The sequence below is a fragment of the Tenrec ecaudatus genome, chromosome 6 (genome assembly GCF_050624435.1).
Source record: "Tenrec ecaudatus isolate mTenEca1 chromosome 6, mTenEca1.hap1, whole genome shotgun sequence".
Taxonomy (NCBI): domain Eukaryota; kingdom Metazoa; phylum Chordata; class Mammalia; order Afrosoricida; family Tenrecidae; genus Tenrec; species Tenrec ecaudatus.
Genome location: NC_134535.1, coordinates 123,944,192 through 123,963,055, shown reverse-complemented (window position 1 = coordinate 123,963,055; position 18,864 = coordinate 123,944,192). Strand labels below are relative to the sequence as shown.

Here is an 18,864-nt window from a genome sequence, read left to right as displayed (position 1 = left end):
AACATTCCATCAAAGTTCAATTTGACTCCTCAAATTAAACGCTGCTGCAGCAGCTGGCGTCCATGCCGTGAGAGAAACCCAGATTCTTAGCAGACTCCTTATGGATGGTTATTACAATATTCCTCCAATAGGCCATTCAATATGCCTTGAAGAATACTGCAACAAAGAGCATGATCTTTAATACTATGCTGTATTTTTTTCCTTTTAAATTTGTTTTCAGCTTGACAATGAGGTTTTGAAAGACCGATGAAAAGACCACACAGAGTAAGTCAGTGAACCAGCCTTCCACTAAAAAACTCACCTGTTGAGTAGACATTGCTACACTACATGCCCCCCCACCCAACCAGGCTACTTAGGCAACAGGACTAGATCCCCATCCCCCTACCCCCAGTTGGCCATCCTCACCAACCCCGTCCCCATCCTCTCTGACCTGCATTACCAGAGGTACATTCTCTCAGGATAACTAATCATGCACAAGAAGACAGCTCTTGTAGCCATACCAGACACCAACACATCCTCCTCACCTATATCTCATCCCTCTCTGACACCCTAAAACATCACACACCAAACACTGCCTGTGGGATACAGAAAGATTTCTCCCTAGTTGTCTCCCCCAAATATATGTCCAACATAGCTGCAACATGTGGCAAATGACTATACACTTAGAGGTCAATAGAAGTAGGTCAGGGGTTATTCTCCCTAAGGGCTATCAGCCATCTAGAGCAAGCAGACACCACTGTTTATCCCACAACAAGTAGGGCCCACTCCCTTCTGATAAGGATAGTAGTTGACTATTTCCTTGTAGGAGACCCCAGAGACATCAAGCCCACTCAAGGGTGACCAAGGTTAAGCCGCCATCATGAATCGAGGGTCTGCCCATCTTGTCATATCCATTGTCTGCCCATCTTGTCACATCTAGTCCCTCCCATTCCTATGTGCACACCCCTGGCTCATCCCCTTCCTGTCACACTCATGCCTATCGTATATCCCCTTCCTATGATGTGTATGCATATTGTACTGCCCCTTCCTGTAACGTGTGGTTACCTGTATTCACAGCCCCCTCGGGAGTGAAAACCCTTGGTTAGCAATAAAGTTGGGGCTTTCCTGCTCTTGCTCTCGGGTTCTCTCCATGAGGACCACCAATCGGGGACAAGGTGAGCATGCTACCGTGAATTGTGTCTGACTCCATTACTTCAATCTCTCTTCTATCTCTCATGCTCTCTTTGCCTTCACTGTAATCGTTACTTATTATCGCTGTACAATTGTGCCCACCGGACCTGTGATGTTTTGTGGGGGACCAGCAACTGCCCCTGTATAATCCACCAGCTCGGCTACTTCTTTACCACAAACCCAAATAACCTCTGGCACCTGTTTCAGCAACACACAGCCTCCTTTAAATCCATCAAGTAAAATCACAGCCTTCCAGGGAGAGAGCCGGCCTCCAGCGGGCAAACTCGCTCCAGATAGTTGTTATTCCTATTCGTGTTACCTTCTGAGAAGACAAACACAGGGTTCCTTTCTCTGCCGTGGGAATTGGGACACATCACATCATGTCAGGATTACTCAGCGACCTTCTCTGTCCCTGGAAAGGTAGGTCCCACTGACCCTACTCTGAACCTTATGAACTGAAGCCTGCCTCATGGGGGCACCCACAACAATAATCTGTATCTACTGTGGGATTGTACGTAAGGGGAGGAGAATGCGGAGATGTGTAGCAACCTAGTATAAAGGGGCCTTCTGTTTTAAACACAAATCATGTAAGGTCTGCACTCTCCCTTTCACCATTTACAGGGGCGATGGGGGACCCCGGTAGATTTAACATCCCCATCATGCACCCCAACCACCACAACATCTAGAACCTGCTTCTTGCACCTTGACCATACCAGTTCTCCACCAACTTACCAACTAAATATGTATGCCCCATAAGCCTCCTTGCCCAGATTCCCGTGAACACTGGTCAACCTGAGCTGATCGGCTTGCCCAGTGCCACCCTTGCTGCTTGTGACCGACCTGGCGCTACTGCTTATGATCAGAGCCTGTGTCTGGTCTGGGTACAGGTCCCTTGAGTAGCTCCCTCCCCTGCTACAGCCCATGAATGCCCCCCCCACCCACTGTGGGTGATCAGCCTGCACCCCACCACCCTTGCTACCCGGATCGCCAGGTCCACCCTGCCTGAAGGGGCCACCCACATCGCCCTCCAAATAGATAGCTCCGGTTGTCTAAGGAGAGAGTCAGCCCAATTAGTGAGTGAGTGAGTGAGTGAATGAGTGAGAGAGAGAGAGAGAGAGAGAGAGAGACAGAGACAGAGACAGAGACAGAGAGACAGAGAGAGAGAGAGAGGCAGCTTGAAGTGCAGTGCAGGTGATTCCAGGTAGTCCTTCGAGTCATTCCTAGTACCCCCTGAGAAAGAAAGCCCACAGCTCCTGGACTCCCAACAACATGGTGCCGAGCTTCACCCAAACACCAACCCACATCTGCAGCTGCTACAAAAAAGCAAGAGAAACAAAATGCAATGTCTGAGGAGGACCCCAACCTAGTGAGATCCTAGAAGAAGCAGGCCACAGAAAGAAATCTTCGGTGTGCTGCTTAGAGTCGTACAGGATCCGAGGGTTTGCCTTGGAGCCTTTCTGGAAGCAGAACACCAAGCCTTTCCTTATAGTTTTTCTTAGACTGGGAGCTTTGCTACAATTGTCCACAAGGGTGGGCCTGTTGGTAGAGTTTCTAGCATCATAGTGACATTCAAGCCGCCATAGCACTACACATTGATAACTGGGTGGTGACAGGATGTAGGGGCTAAAGATATTCTTCTAATTAAATTTCTTGCTTCATTAACACCCAATTTTTTCATTTGATAAACGCATGTATGATGCTTCAAGGAAAGACTAGAAGCAATATATGAGGAGGGATTCAAATGTTTGTGGAAAATGGAATAAAGGCGAATAGAACTTTCCTATGAACCTTTTGAAGTCTCCTCACATGAAAGCTTGTTGAGCTTGAAATGCTATACAAATTTCAGTCTTGATATTTGAATTATGGCTTAATCTTACCTGATGGACAAAGCAGGGTGTTGAATGTTGTTTCCATCTTAATTCCTTCAGGCTTGGGGTAGAAGAAGAAAAGGTAGAGGTAAGAATGGACTGAGCATTTAGGACATGTGTGCTGACAGGTGTGGGCTAAACAACTGATAAGTCTACACTTTGAAATTTCCTGAGTAACAGAGGTGTCTTTGTTGTCTATAGGAACCCCAGTGGCATAGTGGATATGTATTGGTCTATGATCTGCAAGGTCTTTAGTTCAAAACCACTAGTTGCTCCCAGGGAAAGACAAGGCTTTCTCCTCCTGTAAAGAATTACAGTCATTTTTTCCCAAACCTGGCTTAAGCTCCCTTATATTAAAAAAAATATAATGCAAATGCTCATTTGCATTTATTGCAGGGAGAACATTAGTCTAGGGTTAGAGTAGGGGGGGAGAGACTTGGTAGCGTGTGGTTTCATTTTGGGCTACCAATCTCAAAGTCATCACATGGAAGCCACCAGGGTGCTCCCCAGGAGAAAGAGAGAGCTTTCTACTATTACAAATGTACAAATGTGCTTGACACAATGGATGGATGTATGGATTGTGATAAGAGTTGTATGAGCTCCCAATAAAATAATTAAAAAAACAACCAAAAATGAACTACTGTCTCAAAAACCCACACGGGCAGTTCTTACCCTGTCCTATAGAGTTGCTATGAGTCAGACTTGACTTGCTAGTAGTGAGTTTGGACGGTTTCCTTGGGGGGCCGGGAGGGACAGGGAAGGGCTGCATAAGGCCCACAGGGTTGTCAATGCCAGCTAACATCGTACACCTCCCCAGGGTGAAGCAGGTCCAGCCATCACATTGGTGGTGAGGTAAATAAATGTTTGGCCATAAATATTCATAATGTCATAAATATTCAAAATCAACATCTTATCATCATTTGCTTTCCTTTTTCATCCAATTTTGAGTTGTTGCAGGTAAAAAAGAACATGGTTTATATAAGAGTTACAGTCATTGTTATTCGTGTAGTTTTTTCCAGTTTTGACATAATATACACAACAAAACAGTCTCCAATTCAACAACTTCTACATGTATCACTCAGAGCCATGGATTGTCCTCTTCGTGTTGTATAAGCATTATTGATATCCCTCCCCAAATTGTTCCACCACCATAATCATAAACGCGATGTTCTCTAAGCAAAAACTCTTCCTCTTTCACGCGTGGTAGCCAGAGGTCAGTGATTACAAGCAAGAGGAAATGTTCTAAAATTGATTGTGGTAAAGATTGTATAGCTCTCCTTGATATGATTGAACGACTGAATTGTATGATATGTGGATAATGTGCCAATTAAACTATTTGAAAAAAGAAAGAAGTTACAGTCTCAGAAACTTAAAGGGGCAGTTCTTCCCTGTCCAACAGGGGCACCATGAGTCAGCGTTCACTCAATGACAGGGAGCGTGGCTTGGTTTGGAGGCCTCAAGGACTAATGACTGAGGATGTATGCTAATGAGATGGCTTTGGGGTCCAGGCTAGACAAGACTACTAGCTACTCTGAGTTAACCTCAGGAGGAGAGAGGGATCATGATTTTTTTCATCTAGGCTCTACTGAAGTCCTGGATCCAGAAGTCCCTTGGATTTCCTGGTTGGTGGAAGTCATCACGACACAAAGGAGCTGCATGCACCTTCTGAGCACATGGGAGCACTGGGGGCCCTTTGTATCTCGTTACTGGTACTCTTTGTGCTATAATTAAAGTTTGCCAATGTAGCTCTTCTTGAGTTTTGTGAGTAATCTTGTGAATTATTGAGCTCTAGGGAGTAGTGGGAGCCAGCAGGCCAGCAGTGAGGGAAGCCCCGTTCACCCCAACTTTATAGTTGACATCCAAAAGAGGTCGTGGAAAACCCCGGAGTTCGTAGTTAGTAGGTCATAAGTGAGGGTGTTGATGGGACTCTCCAGCCTGCATGTGATGTAAGAAGTCCTGGCAAACTTAGCAGTCTGGAGGAGTGCGCCCTTAACTGATGAGCGCTGGGCTGCCTCTGGGTGTTAGGATCAGAAAAAGAAGAGCTGCCTGCATAGCTGGTGGAACGAAATGGTTTGAGATCGATTGCAACTGATTCTTAGAGCTTGATGTCAGAGAAATGAAAGTCAAATTCGATTTTCTCCCTAAGAGAGGATCCATAGTTTTCTTGCTGGTGAGGAGAAGAATTTTTGAATCTCTTGTATGGACAAATTCTATAAGCATAAGAAATAGGAAGGAGGTCAGCTGATAGACAAGAGAGGTGACAGAAAGCTAAAAGGGAGAGAGATCCAGTAACAATGCCATCATGTAAAATATCCAACAACCCAATGATTTAAACTTATGTCTTACTTAAAATTTGGAACCCATTGGGTTTGCCTTTAAAAAAAAAATTGCCAGCAATTGGGCGGACTTACTTCGACCAGCAGGGGCTTGATGACAGTGTCTTTCTTTCCCTCTGTCGGAACTATAGTCTTCTCAGAGCCACACAACTCTTGAGAATCCAGTGCCTCGGCGCTGACAGTGAAATTCATATTTCCTGGGGGTGGGTGGGGTGGGAATGGAAAGGGTGAGTGGGAAGGACCAACAGAGATGAACACCATCTCCCTCGTACTGCATGACCCCAATGCTCAATGTTCTGTAACCATTTTTCTTGTTAGAAAAAACTGAAAATTTATTACCATCTTTCATCATTTGTGAGGATTACTAAGAAGAAGAGGTCAGGGCCTAGGAGTGGTTTGTTGTGTTCCTCAGTATATCATTCATGGGGAGGGGGGAGGGGGAGACAGATGGCACTAAAGTAAACTTGACCCCAGCGATGGTCTGGCTCAGAGAGGTAACCGTAGTGGGACAGTCAGCACCTTTCAGCACTAGGAGTGATGTCAAACATTTTGTATCAGTCTTTAACCTTTCCAGGAAACAGAAGCCCTTATGTAACTATTTCTCCCTCTATAAACCCATAGGATCAGGAATGGAAACAGCATAAATGAGAGGATAATGATTCTGAGACTCCAATGTAGAGGTGGAGGCAAGGGAGGTGGGTTGTCCTTTTAGACACCTTAGCGTGAAAGGCAAAGAGAATATCCTCCTATGTGGGTTCTCTGCCTAAGAGTGAGCAGGACTGGCTATCAAGCTACTGCGGAGTTGTGTAATCCTGAAGCAGAGAACTGCCTAGCGGCGTGACCCTCACCTAATGACTTCGGTGTTACTTCCCAGGACACAGTTTGACGCCCATTTGCACAGATGCAGTGAGATGTTTGCTGCTTCTCCACCGGGACAGCTAGGAATTTGGGAGAGTCTTCCAGATGCATCTGGACCTGAAACACATGAGGGACAGAGAGAAAAGGGAATCAGGGAGAAGGAGACTGGGGGGAGCACGGGCTGGAAGTGAACCATGTTGAAGGATCCCATCAGTTTTCAGGGCCTCATATGGAAGATGATGTAAGCGAAGACCAAGTAGTTTATAACTGGGTCTGATACCTAAATCGTGGTGTTTGGGAGTAACTGCTCTCATGCGCTGGGACCCGAGGAGAGGGATGGTAACTGGCATGTTGCCTGTGGCAGCTCTACATTCTTGGCCTGGAATTTGTTGTGTCCTCAACTCTCCTAGTACATGAGCTGGACACCAGTTTTGCACAGAAACACAAATTCTGAATAAAGTTTCATATAATGAGTGTTATATGAAAAATTAAGTATGTGAAATGTAGAGGTTAAAACCTTGGAGAATCTTAGTCATGGGAATGAGGAGTCCTGGTATTTTATGCCCACATTATAAGCCCTCATAATATATAAACTCCATAATGAACGAGGATTGGAACTTGTGTTAGGCTGCAAGCTGGTAGTTGGGGGATATCATTAGCTGCAGGTTAGTTATATAACCTATAAATGCTTCTCTGGCAGGATTCTTCTGGTAAACACATCGGTCCGCAGGAGCTTGTCCATTTTACTGGGAATGTGATTTTTCGAGGAGCTGTTCCTTGTGTTCAATTTAGGAAAGAGGTCCTTACCCGGATGCATTTGGACAGGTAGTTTAAGACAGTGGCCTTGAGCGTGAAGGCCTCTCCACGGACCACAGAGTAGGGCATCGTGAGATCCACAAACAAAGGCTGGAAGGCTTGGAGAGTGGCGGAACGAGAGAGACCAAGACCAGTGTCATTGGACAGGCAGAGGGCCCCGGCCTTCCACTCGGTGATGGTATCAGGGACTGTTACATCCACGTCAGCCACACCTAATGAACTGGGGAGGATGGCAATGAAAAGAACAGTAAGCAGGCAATTAACTAGCCATTACTCTAGGAAAAGAACAACAGATGATCCTACTGGCAAGTCTTGGAGCCACTTAAAACAATGGTTCTCAACCTGTGGGTCACGACCCCTTTGCTAACAGTAGCAAAATTACAGTGATGATGTAGCAACAAAAATAATTTTATGGTTGGGGGGGGGGGAGTCCACCACAACATGCGGAACTGTATGAAAGGGTCACAGCATTAGGAAGGTTGAGAACCACTGACTTAGAAAAAGTATGAATAGTGGGGAGTATAATCAAGAATTAAGATTGGGAAATATGTATTTTTATTCGAACTCTTTTAAGTCCACATCTCCTATAGATATGGAGTTGTAGTTATAATCTATAATAGACAAAATAGTTACACACCAAATCTCTAATTTGAAATTGTTTTAAAATTATTTTAAATACTGTTTCACTGAGGATATATTTACAATGTTCAGTTCTACTACAACTTGTGTAGTTGGCCTCACTAATTCCGTTTAACCTCAAATTGCTGGTAACAGCTCCTTATCAGTGTTAATCCATGTAATGCATTGTTATATTTAATCCATATATCATTTTTGGGAAGGCTTAATATCTTCATTTGTGTGAAATTTCTTAGCACAGATACAATTAGATTAATTAACAGCAGCATTTTTGTTAAACCTTTTCTGGGTTTAACAGCAAATATTTAATAAAAGTATGTGGATAATACTGAAAAATTAGGTAAGAACTGAAATTTGTGAGGGTTTCTATCATTGAATGAGGAGGTTCCAAAAAGTTCATGGAAAAGTTCTATTATTTTTCAATTCCATTTTCCCATGAACTTTTTGAAGCCCCCTGGTGTGATAGAAATTACTTACTTTACTACCACCAACTCCCAGATCCACGTCTCAGGGAAATAGGTTCGCACGATCTCTTTGTAAGACTCTGAAACTGCTGTGACCTCTTCCATGTCCATAAAGTTTTGGCTTCCTCGCATTTCATAGACGCCTTCTATGCCAAGTAGGGAAGAAGACAGGGGGGGAAATATAAAGAAAAATCAAATTAGAGTTGGCAGGAAGGACTACAAAAGGAATAAATGGGATGTTGAAAGAGAGAGGCACCAGGAGGAGAGCACACTTGGATAAGGTGGTCTTCATGAGGAGCTATTTTTGCTGAAGCAGTAGACCAAGTTAGGAGGGAGCAAAGGGATAGACAATCACAGGAGGGAATAGCCAGACGCAGAGGTGGGAAGGTTCTTGGGGGAAGAAAGGGGGCCCGCATGGTTACTGCACATAGTGCTGTGGAGACAGCGCTATCGCATGGGCTAGGAAGGCAGACAGGAGTCAACTTTTGATTTTGTGTAGTTCTCTGGTGGAGCACAGACACACGACAGGAGCGTTGGGTAACTGTCAGAGTGGAAGAATTCAAGATCAGAAAAAAGACCGGATTCCATATTCTGCCTGAAGAGCACCTTTTGGTAAGGGTGTGCTGGTAAATGTTTAACAACCACGTCCTGCATATATATAAGCTATGCCTTGATATTTGCTTTTCCTATAAATATTATTGCTATCGAGTATTTATAGCACATATGGTAGACATAAGATAAAATATTTAATTTTTTTAGTAACTTCCATATAGCTGGTTGATTTGCATTGGATGCTATTCTTCATTTCGGACAAACACTTTCATCTGCAGCCAACTAATTGCAATTCAACCATGATTTGACAAAACCAGACTACAAATAAATGTTTGATTACTACCCCGTTCATCAGAGAAATACCTTACATCATTGACAATAAGTATCTTTCCAAAATGAATATTGGCTGATTGTGCTTAAGTATGCATGTAAAAAAATGTTTACCACATTAACATTTTCTGAATGTATGATTCAAGTTGAAGTTTTTATTTCCATTAATGTGTAAGAAGATAGTGAAACAACGAAGATCTATACCAGTGTTTCTTCATTTGTCAATGGAGTGAGTGGTGACTTGACTGAATTGATTTATAATTTTTGAATTTGGGGAGGAGTATTTCCTCTTTTTTGTTTGGTGTGTGCGCTATTCACAATGTAATTAATAGCTACAGACGCAATGTATTTAATTTAATGTATGTTAATTTTTACTGATTTTTAGAAGTATAGAAATCAACAGTAATTCAAAGCTTGATATGAAACATTTGCTGATTTGATGTAAATACTCCTATCACAGCCTATTTCAAGCTACTGATATATTACTGAATATAGAGTTGGAAGAAATGCCCAGTAGCCTGCCATTATATAGTATTTTCACCTTACAGCTATATATAATAGTTACACATAATCTGAAGAACACAGCTGATAGGTAAATGTTGTAATTAGGAAGTGAAGAGTTTGGGATTAGTATTACCTTTGCTTTTAATATCTAACTACTTATAACTTTAATATAATTTATTTTTACATTATAGCTGTGCTTAAACAATTGGCTGAAAACTCATAGTAATATTTTTATGAATACCTCACACCACTCACTGCCTTGTGTTTTTAAGAAATAACTTACAAAACATTTGCTAGAGGGCCATGTTTTCATAATGCTTTCCCCCTCCCTCCTTTAACCAGGTTTCTTCTGTGGTCCCTTGTCTGGGAATTGCACACTGGAGCTCACTTCTCACATGTCCGCTGTTCTCTTCAGAATTCAACTTCCAATTGCATCTTTTACTTTAAAATTCCTAACGGGAGAGATGTTCAGTTTGCTGTCCTTATTCTCAGTAAATGAAGCATCACACATCTAATGAGGCCATTCACTATTTAATACTGGCCATCACGGCAACCTTACTCAATTCCTCCAGACAGATATTTTTTAATCATACTGCAACATATTTTGGCTTCATTCTCTCTTAGAATTCTTCTGCAATCAACCCATTTTCCTTTCTTGATCATAATGTCTCCCCCTTCCCTTCGCTATCAATATACTTTTCACTGGCAGGCCTAATTCTTTCCACCATTTCTAGACTGTAGCGGAATCCTTTTTATCTGTGTCAGAAATGGTCACCTCCCACAATAATGCATTTTAATTCTCTTCTCCTTGTAGGGTGCTTTTCCTTTTTTCTCCATTCATTAAATTTAATGATTAAAAAAAAAAACCATTTACTTTCTCAAAATTCCTTAGTAAGTTCAGTTTTGTATTGTCTACAAACTTGGTTTAATATTTTGAATGAAGACAAGTGGTACATTTGGCCTTCATTATCTACTTGCTTATGACTATATTTGTATTCATAGGAAAGACATCAAGACTGACCTCCCCCTTTCCCTCTTGCCCCAAACAGCTTAGCTCTGTTCTCTCTTCACTCTGATGTTTCCCATTCCTGAAGTGGCTTCTTCCTCTCTATTGCTATGGACATCTGAATCACTGATGAATACAAACTTCTCTTGTTCACTGTTGTTAATCATGGGCTCTGCCAAAAATAACTTTCCTGTTGTCAAGCCCTGGGACAAGTGTGTTTACTGATGGGCTGATGGCGTCACTTGAAGGGTCTCGAAGTGCACATACGACGGGAAGTTGAAGAGCTTCTTTGGAGTTCATTGTCAAGCGCGTGCTGCTGCCTTGTGAACAACCTTGCTCCCTCTGGTCTTGTGCCTGGAAGGGCTCTCTTCACGTCTATACTTCCATTGGACATTTCCATTGATCAAATGCGTGTCTTTTTAAACGACTTTCCTACAACCCACATCAGAATTATTAAAAAAATTCTGGTCTGCATGTTTCTTACAGCCGGCCGTACTACCTGCTTTGCATTTTCTCCAGCTCTGTCTACGCATGCACATGTGGGTGTCCTCGGCGCAATCGCACGAACTGGACTTGTTTTGCTATGAGTTAACCCGAGCTCCTTCATATAGTTGAAAGACAAACCCTTCTTTGTTCATCATGCCACATTTAATTAGAAAATATTTTACTTGAATTAATATTAGGTAATTCATTTTACATTATTTTCATTATTTTACCTGGAGCAGCGTATAGTCTCTGAGATGTCCTCACTTCATACTGGTTAGGCTCTGAGCATATTTTTGGTTTATGAATCTTTGTGTTGGTGAATACCTTTAAACCCATAGCCTGTAAATGACATTATTACCTAATCAGTACATAAACACTATAAAACATATATAGACACATATCTCTTTTCACTGAGTTTAACAAACATAACCCACTTAGTTTTATATTAAACTTATTTCTAATGTAATGACTATAGTAATCTATTTATTACAGATTAATCATTCTTGAATGTACAAGCTCCAGAGAAGTGACCGAGTCTTTAAATACACAAGTATTTCCATCATATATGTTTTCACCCTAACATCCAGATAGGCTTAAGCAGTTCAAAAAATAAAGCTTTTAGCTACAGGAGTAAATATCTCTAGTTTGTTGTTCCAAGTATACACAACACGCAGCGCTGCTGTATCTGGTAAACCAGGTCAACCTGAATTCAGGGGACGAGGGGTACGCTCAGGGACAGCAGTCAAATGGAAATCAAAAGGGCGTCCCTTTCAGAGTTCCCTATTATTCTTTGTAGACGTGATCCAATGATTTCTTTCATTACATTGCATACTTCCGAGTCCATTCCCACGCTATTCTGTTATACCTTTCTGTCGGTTTGTAGATCTATCTGAGCAATCTCGGGCACTAAAGGATCGCCTGGATTGGGATCACACAAGAGACACCAGATGGACAAGAGTAGTTTAGAAATAGTGCCAGAGGCCACTGTGCCCGGACCAATGCTGCCTTTCCTGTTACGACTTGGATGGCGAATTCTTGTCGGAAATGCAACCTTAGGGGGCAATCTGCGGGGAGATGAATTGTCAAGACAAAAAGATCCACCCTGCTGGGGACTGACGTTTGGCTCCATTACTGAAGCTTGCCAATGGAAGAAAGCAGCTCCAACATGACCTGCTGAGGGAGCCTGGGGCAGGTCATTCAATTCCTTGTGGATTCTCTCTAGAGCCGTCTTGAGAGGCAGCGGCAGTGAGGTTGGTGCCAGGGGAAGGGGTTCGAGGCCAGGCTTGGGGGATGTGGGCCAGGTGGGACCCATTGAGGGCCTAGGGCCACAGCTGACACTGCATTACCGGCTGTGGCCCCTTATGCGCTGCTCCTGGTACAGCTGCCTCAGCTCCGATAGCAAACTCTCCGTGATCATATTAATCAAAGAGGCATTTCATTTTGTTCTTTAAACGGTTTGCACAGTAAGTTTCTCTGATAGCACAAGCAATTTCAATATATTTGAGTAGCAAATATCTCCAGCCTTGGCTCTGTCGCTATTAGTAACCTTGGTGCCATCACGTGACTTCTCTAGGCCCCTGTACTCACAATTATGCCATGAAGACATTCAAATAATGAATACTTTTCAATATTGCCAATTTTTTACTAACACGATGAACTTACCATCTGTAATATAGGCATTTACCTGTAGAAAGCTGTACATATCTTTTGTATTTGGGTTTGCTACCGGAGAATACATGACTCCATCAATATAGACGCTTTGACGTTGGACACAATCTCTATCATCTTCCTGGTTCACACCCTCGGGGAAGCCAGTGAGGTCCTTAACTGGTAGCAGGTTATAAATCTTTACAAAGGCAAAGGGCCAAAGGAAAAAACTTAATTGTTTTTTTTAAGTACAAGGAGAAAAGAAGAATAAGCGCTTTCATTGTATGTGTGTTCTTATTAGTGGGATAATTTAGAGAAGTTATAGATAATTTTCTCCAAATAGTGTTTCCATGTAAAGATGTTAGATAATTTTAGGTAGAAAATATTCCATCTAAGTATTCAAGTATCAGACTATTTTTGACATTTCTGACTAATAGTAGAAAGGAATAAAACTTTATTCATTGAGAGATTGAGGTCTTCTGAGATCGGCTGCCTGTAAGTTTGTTATAGACATCTGGTTATAGACATCTGGTTATAGACATCTGGTGCCTTGGAAGATGTGGTGATGCTGTAAACTATGCCACAGGTATTTCAAATACCAGCAAGGTGACACATGTGGACAGCTTCCCTGGTAGCTCACAGACCAAAAGGAAAAAAAAAACTAGGAAGATGAACCTAGCAATGTACTGAAAAATTGGCCAGTGAAAACCTTACGGATATCGGTATTGTTCAAACACCATACGCGAGTAAGTAAAGAAGTTATGCCAACAGGGCTCCATTCACACATGCATGGGCTTTCCCCAAACACAGAGTGTTCCAACATGCTTCTTTGATCCATGGATGGCTGTAGATAAGTGACACACCCTTAGTAATACGCTTGCCTCAGTCTCTGAAGGGTACCTAAATTAAAGGTCCAATCAAAATAGTGATTGGACCAAAACAGATCCCTTCTGAGAAGATCTGTTGGGCCAGGTGAATTCAAGGAGGAGAGCTCAAATCAGAAGGTGGTGACGACTGTTTTTTTGGGATCCCCAAATAGTAAACTTGATAGAGTTTTTTGAATGACACAGGACAATCACGAGGAGCTTATTATGAAGAAGTTTTAAGAAAATGGAAAATTTCATTGATGAGAGAAAAATAACAACAGGGACATTGCGCTGAGGAATTTTTTTTTCCCGTGAAGACAATGAACTTGCTCATTCATTGAGGGCACGAAGGCTGTCCTATGAGAATTTCTTTGGGAAACCTCATCCTATTCACTCTACAATTTTGATCTCACCCCTTCAGATTTGTCTTTGCTCATCAAACTCAAAAATATGTCAAAGAAATGTGATTCACTGTGGTGTGAATGTAAGAATACAGAATATTTTCAGGGTGGCTTAGGAAGTACATAGACCTAGGTGTTGGCTCTGTTGAGGATCAACAGCTTTACACTTAAATATTTTTGTTTAATCAAGTTTTCTATGATTTATAGCAATACTTTTTGACTTTCCTACATGTATATCTAGCCCATAAGGCACGTTTCACATAGACCTCATAGAAAAAAGTACATATTAAAAAGCTAAAAAGTTGTACACTGGTGCAGATAGGAGCTGGAGGCACAGGGAATCCAGGGTGGATGATACTTTCAGGACCAGGGGTGTGAGGGGTGATACTGGGAGGGTAGAGGGAGAGTGGGTTGGAAAGGGGGAACCAATTATAAGGATCTACATGTGACCTCCTCCCTGGGGGATGGACAACAGAAATGGGGGTGAAGGGAGATGCTGGATAGGGAAAGATATGACAAAATAATAATTTATAAATTATCAAGGGCTCATGAGGGAGGGGGCAGCGGAGAGGGAGGGGGGAAAAGAGGACTTGATGCAAAGGGCTTAAGTGGAGAGCAAATGCTTTGAAAATGATTAGGACAAAGAATGTACAGATGTGCTTTATACAATCGATGTACGTATATGTATGGATTGTGATAAGAGTTGTATGAGTCCCTAATAAAATGTTTTAAAAAAAGAAAGAAAAATAAATATTAAGTATGCAAAAAGAAAAAAGAAAAAGCTAAAAAGTATCAAGGCCTAAGTAAATATAATATTAACAGATCCTAGGAGCCCTGGTGGCATAGTGGTTATGCACTGGGCTGCTAGTAGAAAGGTCAGAAGTTTGAAGCCTCCAGCTGCTCTGTGGGTAGAAGAGGGGGCTTTATACTGCTGTAAAGAGTTTTACAGTTATGAAAATGTGCAGGGGCAGTTCTAGCCTGTCCTATAGCATTGATATGAGTCAACATCAACTTGATGGCAGTGCGTTTGGTTTTGGAGAGTTTATCTTACACAAAAGGATCCCTGGTGGTGCTCTTGGTTAAGCACTCGGCTGCTAACTGCGAGGTTGGTGGTTCAAAACCACTAGTCCGGGTCAGGGGAGGAGGGAGGGAAAAAAAAGAGCTGGTACCCAGGGCTCAATAGAAAGTAAATGTCTAGAAGAGAATGAGGGCAACATATGGACAAACAGGCCCGATTCAATTGATGTATGGATTGTGATAAGAGTTGTACGAGCCCCCAATAAAATGATTTGAAAAGGAAAAACAACAACAATCTCCCCTTCCCCCCACCAGTCACTCTGCAAGAGAAAGATGAGACTGATTGCTCCTATAAAGATTCGCAGTTTCGGAATCCCTAAAGAGCAGCTCTCCTCTTTCCTGGAAGGTCCCTGTGAGTTGGAATTTTCTTGATGGCCGTGGGCTGTCCCATGCAGGACTTGCCTGGTGGTGCGAAATGGCTGGTGTTCCTATGGTAATCTAAAACTTGGTGCTTTGAACCCACTTCGTGGTACCATGGTTTGGGAATGTGCTTCCACAGACACCGCAGCCGAGAAAATATCATGAGCAGGAATAGACGGAATGGGTTGTGTTTATATTTTTAATCCTACTCAGATATGTCTTTGGGGGAGCAAGTGCTAACGACCAGCCATAAAGGTTGGTAGTTTGAACCCATCCCTAGGTATCTTGGAAGACCTGACGGTCTGCTCTGAAAGGTCACAGCCTTACAAACCCTATAGAAGAAGTTCTACTTCGAGGCACATTGGGTTACCATGACACCAAGTCAACTCTGTGGCAACAGGTTTGACTTTCAGATGTAGTAATATAGGTATGAGGCAGTTTCAAAAAGTCTGTGGAAAAATGTAATTGCCTCTTAATTATACTTTCCCATGGATTTTTGGAGGACTCCTCCTAGTTCTTGTTTGTCGGAGCCCCATGCATGGCCCTATGTTGAAACCCGAGATTGACAAGCACTTACCGAGGACGTGGAGAGTTCAGCCTCGGGCTTCAGGAGTAGCACGCTCTGGTCCACCGCACGGAGGGCACAGAGGGACCGAGGAGACGCCGCAACTCGCAACTGAGTGTGTGAGGCCGGAAGGCTTTGTGCTGGGTGGAAGCTCAAATCCACCTAGGCAATGGGGGAGAATGGCGGAAACAAACAAAAACCCCACCACATTTCCTTATTTAACCATGTGTGCACCCTCGAATTCTGAGTGATGTACGTTAATGCATGCCTGTCTTTGAGTTTGTGCTGGTTGACACCACAGTAGCCTTGAGATGCTTTCGCCCTTTCCATCTATCTAGACTTCAAGAAGGAGCCCCGGTGCCCTAGTGCTTAGGCATTGGACTGCCACGATGTCAGCAGTTTGAAACCACCTGCAGATGCATGGAAGAAAGACAGGATATTCACCCTAATGAGTCTTGGGATGCCATAGGGGCAGTTCTACCTTACTCTCTAGGGTTGTTATGAGTCATCATTGACTCAATAGCAGTGAGAGTTTTTTGGTTTTGTTTTGTTTTGAGGCTTAATGAGCAAGCCACATGCAAAACTTTACTCTGAATCTCATCAATCAGGTGGGCCAGTATAGTTATAAATGATTAATATGAGATCTCTACTTTTTTACTATAATATATGGTGAGGTGCTCATTAACTGCAGATAGAATATGACTAAGTGGTTCTAGATGCTCTTGTATTTTCCTCTGGGCTTTTCAGTAGTCTTAAAAGCTTGCTTATCTATCCCCCAACATTTCTTCACAGAAGAAGGAAACCAGGTGCTCTGAACTGAATGTGATGAAAGATCATGCTGCCTCCACGAAGATTTTGCATTAGGAGTCAAGTGGCATGGATTCTCACTGTGACTCTGCCATGATTTTGCTGAGTGAATCGGGGGAATTCATGGAACTCTTTTGGTCTCGATGCTTATGCATACAAAATAATAGATGTCAATAATCACGTCGAGTTTTAAGTGTTGAAAATTTACTGATGTAAAAGCACACACCTTGTTGGCCAGGCAGTTTTCAACCTCATATGATGCAGAATCCCCAACCACTTCTCCGTTAGGTAAAATGGTATAGAGAAGCAATCGAGCGATGGGAGCAATGTCTGGCTCCACAGAGACTGACACAGAAAACTGGCCGTTCACTGGAGCAGAGAGAACGAGAGCATGGGTTAGACATCTCCCAGCACTGAAATGAAGTGAGTCTCTTGCACAAAGCCATTTCAGAAGCCTTGACTGATTAATGACAGTTCCTGCTTGTTGAGGCAATAGCAATTAAACAGTAGATGTCACAAATGAATGACTAGCTCTAAGACAACTTTATCAAAGCAGGCTCTTCACTCCTTAACTGTTTACAGAATTCTCTCCCGCTTTGAGTGGTAGTGATTGCTATTTAAGGTTGGGGAGACATGTGCTTGGCTACCAGTCCGTGTCAGACCTTGTTGCTGTTGAGTCGATTCTGACACAGGGCAATCCCATGTGTGCAGAGGCAAACTACTTCTTGGGGTTTTTAAGGCTGTGAACTTTCAGGAACAAATGATTAAGCCTGTCTTTTGAGGGAATTCTGGGTGACTTTGAACTACCAACTTTTCAGGTGGAATGTTAACTGTGAGCACCACTCAGGGTTTTCCACTAGAGAAGGGAAAAAAACCAAAAACCCAAACAAGAAACCTGAAGGTGTGGCATGTAATATTGTATCATATTCAGCTATGTTTCCTCTAACCTTCGATTAACCACTGTTCTATTCTTTTCTCCCTGAAAAGATTATTAAGCTCTTTGAGAAGTAGCCTACTTATTTATGCTTATTCTGGTAGAAAGACAAGACACACAGCCACATTCCATTTAAACAATTTCTATGTGTATAAGTCAGTGACAATGATTACATTCTTCAAGTTGTGTGCACAGTCTCATCATTCTTCTCTGAATTGTTCCATCACCACTGACTTAGACTCACTGTTCTGTCAGTTTTTCATCCAACCTATTGAGCTATTTTTGATGCCTACATAAAGTTTTAGTGATTGTGTTAAGCTTTAAAAAGACCATGTGGCGCTTCTGTGTTATACTATCAAGGAGCAATAAAGAGTAGCTCATTGACAGTTTTCTAATAAGTTGCCTTTTAACCTGTATTTGACTAGATGAAACTATCATAGCTTTATATTGTTCCATATCCACAGAGATCACCAATTCAATGGCATAAACTCTTCATTCTTCATAAGCCAAAACTATATTCAAAGGAAAGAAAAAAGACCAGAAAGCTATGTGGTCCGGCAAAATCATTCCCAAATTTTACTTTTCCTTCTCTGAAAAAAAATCTTAAATCTCTTTCATTTTAAGAAAGAGCATATGACCTAAGATTTGGAAGCAGTATAGATTAAAAAATAACACGAACATTTCAAATAACCTGAAGAAAAAAAGAAAATATTTTATAATGGGTGAAAAAAAGAGAAATATTAGGTCCCCCCTCCCAACCGCCACTCCCATCAACTTTCCCTTTATTTGGGTGAAATGGGGATTCTCTCATTTGGAAACTATTCCTTGTATTTCCTCACGCTGGGGCTGAATGTGTGCCCGGTGGGAAAGGAATGCGGAGACTATGGGAACACTCACTGTCTCCATCTTCTACCGGCAGCGTATGAGTTCCAGTTCGGACAATGCCTCCCTTAGCCATAATCTGCATAAAAGGATATAAAAAGGCATTCAGTTTGATTGACAGAGGTTTTACCCCAAGTCTGGCCCTCTATTTTGCGTGTTTGTTTAGAGCTCCTGCTGGCAATAATGAGCCCAAGAGTAGTCAAACTTTCAAAGGGAATGTGGATAAGTGATCATGTCTAAAGGATTTTATAATCTCTTGCCCCACAGAGAGCTCTTGTCTGAAGTTGAGTCTCCCTCCT

At 42.4% G+C, this 18,864-nt stretch overlaps 1 protein-coding gene across 1 annotated transcript in view; it reads right to left on the bottom strand.

The window, feature by feature from the left end:
- The window catches only part of A2M (alpha-2-macroglobulin), a 64,033-nt gene that overhangs the window by 20,197 nt on the left and 24,972 nt on the right, over positions 1-18,864 (bottom strand). Inside the window, exons 13-23 of the mRNA XM_075553359.1 lie at positions 18,581-18,644; positions 16,976-17,118; positions 15,955-16,104; positions 12,711-12,872; positions 11,257-11,365; positions 9,958-9,975; positions 8,162-8,273; positions 7,040-7,268; positions 6,223-6,349; positions 5,450-5,571; positions 3,048-3,099 (exon numbers count right to left, since the gene is read on the bottom strand). Of these exons, the coding sequence (XP_075409474.1) occupies positions 3,048-3,099; positions 5,450-5,571; positions 6,223-6,349; positions 7,040-7,268; positions 8,162-8,273; positions 9,958-9,975; positions 11,257-11,365; positions 12,711-12,872; positions 15,955-16,104; positions 16,976-17,118; positions 18,581-18,644 (1,288 nt within the window). The remainder of the gene's footprint in view (positions 1-3,047; positions 3,100-5,449; positions 5,572-6,222; positions 6,350-7,039; positions 7,269-8,161; positions 8,274-9,957; positions 9,976-11,256; positions 11,366-12,710; positions 12,873-15,954; positions 16,105-16,975; positions 17,119-18,580; positions 18,645-18,864) is intronic.